This window comes from Lytechinus variegatus, chromosome 1 (assembly GCF_018143015.1).
Source record: "Lytechinus variegatus isolate NC3 chromosome 1, Lvar_3.0, whole genome shotgun sequence".
NCBI lineage: Eukaryota > Metazoa > Echinodermata > Echinoidea > Temnopleuroida > Toxopneustidae > Lytechinus > Lytechinus variegatus.
In genome coordinates this window covers 81,759,897-81,770,470 of record NC_054740.1, presented here as the reverse complement: position 1 = coordinate 81,770,470, position 10,574 = coordinate 81,759,897, and the positions used below count along the sequence as shown (strand labels likewise).

At 38.0% G+C, this 10,574-nt stretch overlaps 1 protein-coding gene across 1 annotated transcript; it reads left to right on the top strand.

The window, feature by feature from the left end:
- The first annotated feature begins 5,084 nt into the window (after positions 1-5,084).
- Positions 5,085-10,568, top strand: LOC121432031. Its single transcript, XM_041629853.1, has 3 exons — positions 5,085-5,218; positions 5,930-6,032; positions 6,472-10,568. Exons 2-3 carry the CDS (start codon positions 5,954-5,956, stop codon positions 10,566-10,568), a joined length of 4,176 nt encoding a protein of 1,391 aa, XP_041485787.1. The 5' UTR covers positions 5,085-5,218; positions 5,930-5,953.
- The last annotated feature ends 6 nt before the right edge of the window (positions 10,569-10,574 follow it).

Below are 10,574 nucleotides of genomic sequence, written 5' to 3'. Positions count from 1 at the left end.
ATCCTACAATACTTTTTAAACAGTTTCAACAACCAGGCTTAATTTATTGAGAATGGTGTATTAAAAATTAAATATTGTTGTTTAAGATTTTACACACTCGTTTAAACTTTTTCAAAATAATACAGTAATGTTCATATAGTAAACAACATGCACTGTACAGAAATATTAAGCAGCGTTTTTACATTCATGTAAACAGCCAGGTAGAATAAATAACAAGCGTCACAGAGGATTGCTTCTAAGATTTTCAAGTGATCAACATGAAATTAAGAGAGAAATGGATGGAATTGAATAACTTTATTGTCCATAAAGGATTTTACACACATGTCGATACATTGTCCAATAAGGGAATCTCAAGTGCAGTGTTGGCCTTGGTGTTGATGTTGAAAATTGGATTGCTTCCCCTTGCTCCAACACTTATTCAGAGTTTGTAAAACTGATCCAGATCACATTGTTAGCATCTCAACAACTAGTGAGTGACTTTTCGGGACCATCTTCATTTTATGTTTGGTGTTATAATCATGTAAACATTGACCTAACACCAACACCAAAAGGTCAACACTGAGCTTGAAATCACCCAATGTCTATATACAGAACAAGAAAAAAGATGGTGAAAACGTGTCAACATGAGGAAATTATTTTAAATCAAGTATACATATATGGCTCACGCAAAACTTACAATATGCATGTATTCGAATAACAAGTCAAAGTTAAAGTCTGGTTTTAGAATTATTCATATTCCAAGAGAATTATATTGGGTAAAAGTTATCGGCAATTGTCATTGTAATTGAGAGTAGGGAAGTGCAAGTGCATGTGGTGAGAAAATGAAACAGAGGGAAAGTATTGACCCCAACAACACAGAACAAAACAAAACAGAAAGAAAAACCGAATAAAGCTTGCTATGTCAATTACCAAAAGGTAAGTTACAATTTTATGCTTCCTAAAAGGATTTAAGTAATGAAAAAAAATACAAAAATAAGTGTGATGGATAATAAAACCACCATTCTCTTCGTGAACACCTTCGGGTAACTATAGCAACGGCAACTTCAAGCTCCAGAATTTCATCAATTAGTCATGCTCACTTTGGTTACCTATAGGGTGTTTCATGAAGCTGATCATGACTTAAGCACGACTATAAAGCGCGCGACTTGAACCTTTTTCGCGGCTGTTAAATTCGCTTTATAATCATTCTCGTTCCCGTCAGCTAACTTTAAAATCCGATCTTTGCAGATTGATACTGTTTTGCGAACAAATGTTGGAATGGAGGGCTTGTAATTTATCACAATTCGGTTGGAGGTGTAAGGGATTCGGCCCACTTTGTAAAAATGTCAGGACATTCTTTCTCGAACCGTTATTTCTATAGTTTTTGTGTACTTGATGAATTAATCCTGCCGGGTACCATATACCTCACATGGAATGAGTGCAGCAAAATGTGAATAAATTTCTTGCTAAAGGAAAACACGCAAGTTATGATGCAAGTTATTAAGTAATCCCTCATGGCCCACCGTCCAATATCATGAATATAGCGCAAGAACAGATCGACATGTCATGTGTGAAGATTATGCATTACTTCATGTACTTATGGACCGCTAGCTTTATGAAAGACCCCCAGTATTTCATGTAATCAGATACACTGTTTAAAACTGATGGATTATTCAATATACAAGCATATCGAATATGTATCTTTAGATTTTACAATGAAACCAATAAGAATATAACAAGGCAACAGACTGCTGAAAATAGAAGAAAAATGAACGAAAATGGTAAAAAAAGACTTCATACAGCAAACAATGTCATAATGAAGATTATGAATTCTATTCACTTTGTTTCAATGAAAAAGTCAAATCTGTAAGTCGAAATAGACTTAAGAATAGTATTTTTCTTTATATTTCTATTAAAGGCAAAACTTCTTGTCATCACAGTTCATGTTCTTCTTTTTTAAATTATTGGAAGAAAAAAAAGGAATGAGATAAATAAGGAATCATTAAAATAAAAAGTTATACCCGACACTACCCGCCGTACATGTATATCTATAGGTATGACATCCACCAGGTAGACCTCGTTCAAGGTAAGCCCTAATAAATGCCCCGGTTGGACACCTGTACCTAATACGCGGTAATGTCATTAAAAATGAGACTCCCCTTCACCTCACCTGAAATGGGGTTACCTTGAGACCGTATTTCCATCGAGCCAAGTGTAGGAAAAATGATTACTCCTTCTGGGTACAAGGAGTCATATCGCAACTTTGAGTTATACTTCCATGTCTTTCTAAACGTTGTAACTGGCGAGGACCGTTTCCATTAACCTAATCAATTACTGCGAAAAACTGGGGTAACATTTGGAACATTTATTTCATTTGTATCTACTCCCACTCTGCTATGGTGAAAACATGTTTTTCGATCTTACAGAAATTTATTTTTCACGTAGTTTGTTCTCACATAATAATTTCGCCCGACGGACATTTAGATAATAAATTGATAAATACATGTATATAACTTGTGGTAAAGAAATGGCAAGCGAAAGAACATTCTTCAAGGTCTAACTTATTACTTATACTAATTAAATAATATATGTACGTTTTTAGTCTACTGTAATATAGGTTTCTTTTTTTTACAATAAACAAGGGAGAAAAAAAATCAGCTTTGAACAAATCGAGAAACTTAAAATATATTGAATACCATTAGCAAAAATTTTACTGGCAGTAATAAAATCATACTTATCTGTCTGGTATGAACAACATTGCAGCATACATCTATCGATAAAATGAATAAGACGCTATAATAATGTAACGAAGCGGTAAATAAAACGAAAATAGCAAAAGCAGGTGTACAACTTTAAATAGTTGCCCTCTTAAAATTGACGAAACACAATTTCATCGTCGACCAGGCGGGGTTTATTTTGAACGTAAACTTCGAGACGGTAAGCCTAGGGCAGGGTCTAGTTCATAAACACGTGTTAAGACGATGAGATGTTTGTAGCTAGGCGTGTTAGGAAATAAGAAATCAAACTAGCTCCGAGGCTTGTGACTGAGATCTATAAAAATGTGGCATATTTGCATGACGATTGCACACATTGCGGTAGGAACTGAACAGTAGAGAAGACAGTATGTGCAATGTATCCAATTACTTTATGTTTATATTGACAAAGTTCATGGCCGTACTCAGAAATTTTGACACATACATTTCTTTGATAACAATTTCCACGAAAATCATCAAAGTACGAATTCCTTCAAGTTCACCATACAATTGCAAAAGCGCAACAATGACGAGCTTCCCTCTCTCGCTTTCGATTATTTTTTCGTAAAAGTTTACGTTTTCTGCGTATGGCCATAGGCAACCACACGCCAAGATCTTGGCTAGATAGATAATCGATTTAATCTTTTATGGTTTCCCTTCTAATTGATTATTGTCCGGTAGTGCAGTGCAATAGATTGTAATTTGTAATTTTACAGGAAATTTAATTCACGCAAGTTGTAATCGGGACCGAGGGCAAGGCGAGGGTGCGAATGGCCCCAAGCTCCGGGGTAAGGGTGTGGAACTGGGAAGATACCATAGAGATGTATACTAGTTATCAGTGTATATCTCTACGGAAGATACACAGGGGGTAGCCTATACTCACCCGTTATGCTACATTCTACTAATCCACACACGAAATATTAAACTTATTTTACGTATGAGTCTTGAAGTATATAACAGGAGATCGTATGGACTCATTCCTGCAATGAAACCATAGGGGGGAAATGATGTTTGTTACAGGGAGAGAATGAATATCCATTTTTGGAATATTTGATACAAGTGAAATTCGGAGGAAGACTGTCGAAAATCTGAATGAATTAAATAACATTGGCCTCAATATCGCAAACTCTAGTATGTTCTTATATTATTATACGCTTCCCCCGTTTAGATGGTATCCCTGCCAGAAAAAAAAACGCCAACGTAACCCACAGTTTTATCACAGCGGACACATTGTGATACTGTTACACAGTATTAAAGTGAAACACTGTCAGTGTTTCCGATTGGTACTGTGAAAATGGGCCGAATCTTCATAGTCGTCACACTGCAAACACAGTGTCCACACTTTGTTGCTACAATGTGTATCACACTGTGTTTTACCCGGCAGGGATTGTTTTACTTTTTTTTAAATGCAATGTATACTTCAACTGTGTTTTAACTTGTTTGTTGTCCGAGTATTTTTCATCTGCATTTTGTGATCTAGATTGTCAAAATGGCCAGAAAGACCTGGGCGTAACATAGGCAAATAGTAATGATTTTGTGACCTGCAGCGCGGGAAAGAGTGAAATGGGTGTGTTCCGCCGTGCAGCATGCGCATAATCATGATAATTATGAGGTGATTACATCTATGGACGTATTTACTGAAATCACTTCTCCCAGGCCTTTGCCTTGCCCATTAAGTGAACCCCCTTCGTCTTCTGTCACGTCTATTTCAAATCCATGGGATTGTCAAATCTTTACTTCGCCTTATTCATTTGAAGAAGACATTTGGGAAGAGCTGGAATCCGTGCCGGTTTAAGTGATGCGCTCATCATGATAGGGGTGTTGCTACAGTGAGTGACAGCAGGGCATCTGTCTCTTTCACTCTCCACCTCCTCCAGCATCCGAAATATCAGACTTGTTCGCATGCCTGCGAAGCGGACCGGGGTAGTATCTGATCATGATTATCGAGAAAAGTGAGAAATTTGGCGAAATTCACATTTTCCATTGAAATACAATCGTATACATTGAACGAGACATTGAGGGTTTGATTTTAAAAAAAGAAATGCTTTTCGACTGAAGGTTGGGGACTACTTCAGATCACGTCTGTTGTTTCTTATGGATATATTGACGTTTACCACCGCGAACATTGTAACGACCTAATTTAGCCTTCAAGGTGTCATCTAGGCCTGCACGCATAATTCATCTGTAATGTGCCCTAAAGATATTGATCACTGACCGAACATTGACATCATTAGCGTATAAATGGAAGCAAAGGTGGCGATCCAACGAAAAATAAGAATATACTATATTTTATCCGAGCTTAATATAGATTTGTTGTGCCCATTCTTGACGTCATAGTTAGTACACTAAGCCGACATGAACATATTTTTCCTTCTTTCATCTGTTTTACGCAGAAGAGGAACACCATACCCAAAGATGATTCTACCGATTAAAACAAAGACCTTCTGGATCAAACGGCCCTTGAACTCACGGTTTTATAAATAGGGGTAAGTAAATCATTTGCACATAAATGATAATCAATTTTAACAAAAATATTCAATAGTTGACATAAATACAATTTTTTTAATGAAAGAGATTTTTAATTACATATAGAGAAAACATGCATAATGTCTTTTTTTTTCTTTGCAATGTAAAAAAAATGCCATTAGATATTTGAAAATAATTAAAGGCCTATGGAAATCAATGATGTTGCAATGGAGTATATGAACTTATATGTGGTTCATATAAGTATGAGTATATGAGTATATGTGGTTCCAATGTCGATATTCACCTTTGTATTCCATGGACAATGTCATGATGATGTTAAGTCTCCTTTGTAGAAGAAACTGAATTATTAGTTTGTTTAGCATATTTACAAACAAAATATTAATTAAAAAAAACACGAAGGCCACGCCTAAATCGAGAATGAATCTTGTATTAATTTGAAGTGCACTGTGTTTATTCTGATATATCTTTCTCATTGGATGTTAAAAGTTTTTATAACTTATTCCTCCCATCAATTATGGCCGCACGAAAGAAGAACATAACACCGGTAATATAACGCGGCACACCTCACCATCTTTTCCCCCCTTATCATTTCTTTTCATTTTATACCATCGATCACGAGTGCATCTACACTCATAGTCATACATATCGTTTTTTTAAAGATGGTGAGGGGATTGCTTCAATGTATAACCTATTTTGGTTTTTTTCTATAGGAACTTAGAAAATTGATCTTAACCATGGAGTCAAATCAACGGGTTTTGCCACCCAAAACATCACCTGTAACCATCGAGGTGTCGTTGAACCATCAACGAAAAGGTATATTTTCTGCTAATACTCCATTAGAAAAAAATAATGTAAATTTGTATGTATATCACATTCATTCTGTTATTATATCATACATATCATAATATTGGGTCCGTCTGAAGGGGGGGGGGGGAGATGACCGTTTCTCTTGTGCAAAATTCGAATTTCAAGAAGGGGACACATCTTTCCGTCCCCATCACGGGATCGCCGCCCATGATTGTGGTAACAAATGTTCTGGCCCCAACAAAAGTCTTCTTGTATAGGAAATCATTAAGTGACTATGTTAACGGATGAGTCAATTTATGTTTGGAATCCAGTAATCGCAACGGGAGGCACAGAGTTATCAATAATGTAGTCTTCGTGGTTGGGTTGTAACATTGAGTCATTAATTCTGGTGTGGTCAAAATAGATACAAGGTTCTGATTGTGGTTTTATCACATTTATTTGACAGACCTTCCGGCAGACAGTATCGCTGCGGTGCAAGTCAAACACGATGCCACTGTTTCTATGAAGATACCTCTCTTGAAACAACCTCGATATCGATCAGAGGCTTTTCTTGCCATTTCACCTTCACCACCGAATCGTAAGGAAGTCAAGTTTCGCAACTCTGTGGAACACATTCCAACTGGATCGAAGACTGTGTCGCAGGGATCTAAATTCGCAAGGGGAGTTTTGAAAGCAAGTGGGGAGGAGTGCAATCGGTGTGTTTCTGATCATGGTGGAAAACAAAATGGTGAAATTGACTCCAAACGACATGAACAAGAGGATCCTAAATCGAAAAAGACATCCCCGAATGGAGGTGGATCTGAAGAGAAATCACTAAGGAAACAGAGGGCGCTTGAAATAGACGTAACAAGACATTGCTTATCTCTACGACGACAAAGAAGGGTGCAATTTGAAATTGATAGTGTTTCCTCAAACGGACAATCTACTCTTGGAAGTTGTTTGACTGAATCTTTTGTAGACTCCAAAACGCGCTCCTTAGAAACTGAAAAAGTGATGGAAGCAAGCAGGGAAGAAAATTCTGGCAGTAAATTGAGTCCAATCAGTGAGCTCAAAAAGTTTATAGAAGATGAGAAAGAACAACAAACTGAACCAAAGGAGGCAGCCACGAAAGATCAAGGTGAATTGTTGGAAACCAGTACGGATTCCCTTGAATCTGGATCAGAGATCAATCCGTTGTGGGTTCTAGATTCGATTACAGCGTCTGTGGAAAAATGCAGTTCTCCTGCATATGAAACAATTTTTGAAGAGGAGGTAGATAGTGAAATAGTGTTAGATAGTCATTCTGATGGAAAAACAGAAAATTCTTCTTCTGGAGAAGAGGGAATGGAGAACATTTCTGGTGCTACTGCAGATGTTAGAACAGTTTCCGAGAACACAGAGGATAAGGAGGGAAATAAACGACTTTCGCAAGGGAGTGATGGATCATTTGGATTCGAACCACAATACGAAGAGGATTTCAGCGGATACGTGGAAGGAAAGGAATACTTTAAGAACTTGCCAACATTCCATCGTCTTTTGACAAGTGCAGAAAAGGAGGAACTTGATGATGAACAAATCCAAAAGAACGAGTTGATTACTTTGCGACTCGAGGAGCAGATACCAGGGCTCCATGAGCAAAGTGACTATGCCCAGGACATGATGGATACTCACGCAATGAGGTCGGAATACTGGGACTATCCATATCCCTCTCAAAGTGAGGCCTTTGACAAGGCCCTGAGGTCTGAGGATAAAAGTCAACTGCTCGAGAATATGAGAATGAAGATCCGAGGGCGGTTAAGACAACCTGGCAATTCAAGTAGCGACAGTGGTTGTCAGGACACCGATGCTAACCATAGTTCATTTGATGAATCAGATGTTACGAATCGTTTGCATTCCAACAAAGGACAGTGCCAAGAACAGGCCAAGGCACAGATTGAAAAAGAACAAACAAATTACACGTCCGATTCGGGTGTAGATAGAGAAGAATCAAATGTGAAAATAAGAACCTCTTTAAAGAAAGAATCTTCCTCTTTAGATCAATCTTCTTCAAACAGAAGGCAGATTCTTGAAGGTCTTCAGAAACTAATTGCATCTTCAAAGGAAACAGAGTACAGTTTGCCACAAGACAATAACCACCATCCAGATAGGCAAAGTAATGACATTGGTCTCGTTTCTCGGACTGGAAATGAACCTTCTATCCCTGCAAGGCCGATGGCCCATGGACAGCTCAAATTCGTGCATTATGAAAACATAACTATTGTTAAGAAACGTGTTGACAAAGATAATAGTGAAGTAGATCCCAATACTCCAAACGGAAATCAAGGTGCAAAAGAAAATTGCAGGACCAAAAATGACAAGAACGTGGGAAATCAAGAATCTATTGTAGAACCTATCGATATTGATTTATCAGATCCAGATGTATTAGAAGCAACGAAAAGGATGCAATTGGCCTTTCGCAAGAGAAGGGAACTCCATGGGTCAAAAAAGTTCAGATCAATGCAGAGAATGCGAGCCGAATCAGATTCGGTTTCCTATAGATCTTTAGGCCTTTGTAGTTCAGCGTCTTTGGAAAATCATACTCCATTTCAGGTTGACACTCCCACAGAGAACAGAGGGGTTCAGATGATCAGACACCATTCACTTCCAATCGATTTCGCCAATTCTCAAGCACACAGAAATATAAGAGGTGATAACAATCATCCTGATCCGCTCAAGACTAAAGAAAAAGCAAAAGAGAGGGTTTGCAAGAAACTTTCACGACAAAAATCAGTTTCACAATATCAGCCTTACGCCACCTCATTAATAGAACATCAGGAACAATCTTTAACAGATAATAGACTCTCAGTTCAATCTGTTGAAGAAAATGACAGAGAATTAGAACCATTTGAAAATGGAAACCCGGGCATTGCTCTTTCAGAAGAAGTTTTCATCAAAGAAGTATCAGACAACACGCGCGCGCCACTTGCTCCTTCGTCTCCAAGCGAGGTTGTAAAAATGGAACTCTCAAAAGAAACATCTGAAGGAGGAGATCTAGATAAGAGACTTAAATGTCTCACGGGAAATGACAAGCAACCAATGGATACCTCACAAGAAAACTTGCAAGAGTCTGGTCCCGGTACGGTCCTGGAACCTGATATTGATCTTAAAGATCCCAAAGTTCAAGATGCATCGAAGATGATTCAGCAAGTCTTTCGTCGTAAGAAGTTGCTCAGCAAGAGAAGCAAAGGGTCGGTAGAGGACAAAGCATGCAAAAAAGTACAAGCAAATAAAGCAAATTCTTTAAACCATTCCGCATCACCTCCAGATACTCCTATTACCAAAGAAATTCAAATAGTTTCTGATTCTGATAGAACTGATCGCCCTCCGATTTTATTTGCCGACACTACAGTGAATGTCGTAATATCTGATGATGAACTGGATAAAAACACTGTGTCAAACGAACAGCAACTTGAAGACCCAACTGAAAATATATCATCAACCAATAGCTTAGAGCCAGTAGACGTTGCTCTTGGAAATACACAAGCTACTGTAGGCTGCCACACATACAAAGGTGTGGTTATTGTCAATGAAAAACTTTCCAGACACCTAGAAAGTACTCCTAAACCAACCTCATCGGAAAGGGAAAACATAATTCATGCAGATGCTAACGCCAATTTTCGATCACCGCTTCAAAAGAAGCACACGATGAAACGAGCTTCATCGATTAAAGAAGCAAATTTGGGCGATGACATCGACATCGATCTCCTAGATGCAGAAGTAAAGGAAGTAACTGAAAAACTTAAATCTCTACCGTCTCCTGCGAGGTTTCCAACCAATGAGGAACTACAGGATATGGTGCTAATAAATGAAACGGATTTAGAACGGAAGAAGCTGAATAATCAAAATTCCCCACAATCAAATAATGCAGATTCCCCTGCTACCCTAACAGATGCGACATTGGATACAAATAAAACCAACAAGTCTGGGACAGATGTGGACGTAGATATTGATTTATCAGACCCCGATGTTCGGAAAACCGTTTTCAAACTTCAAAGTGCCTTTTGGAAAAAGAAGACTAGCAAAAATAAAACACAAACTACCTCTACTAAGAAAGGTGTACATGGAAAGAGTGTGGAAATTAATACTAATAATTTGACATGCCAGAATATGAATGAAAGTGCTACCTCGAAGAAAGAGAATGGGACCTTCATTGGAAATGACAATGGAAAAGTGGAATCCGCTAGTGTTAGGTTGAATCATTATGAACTTGATACCAAAGTGAATAATAGAACTGAAAGATCGGATGCGCCATCATCTTCAACGAAATGTGAAGAACTTGAGAAAACATTTCAAAGTACAAACAATGATACGGCAAAATCACGACCTGGAATCTTTAATTCAAACACAGGTAATCTCGTCTCGACATCATCAAAACATACCACTGAGATTGACATAGACCTGAATGATACCAAAGTTAAAGAGGTGACTAGGAAAATTCAGAACATATTCAAAAGAAAAAGAACTCCTTCGAAGACGGGTGAGACTCCGGCAAGGGCGAGTCTAAGAAATCTCTCACACGTCTGAAGTCGG

Bases quoted from the DNA above. Each gene is read 5' to 3' on its own strand.
- LOC121432031 (XM_041629853.1), top strand. From the start codon at position 5,954: ATGGAGTCAAATCAACGGGTTTTGCCACCCAAAACATCACCTGTAACC. The intron at 6,033-6,471 runs GTATATTTTCTG...TTTATTTGACAG, and splicing joins GTTGAACCATCAACGAAAAG to ACCTTCCGGCAGACAGTATC.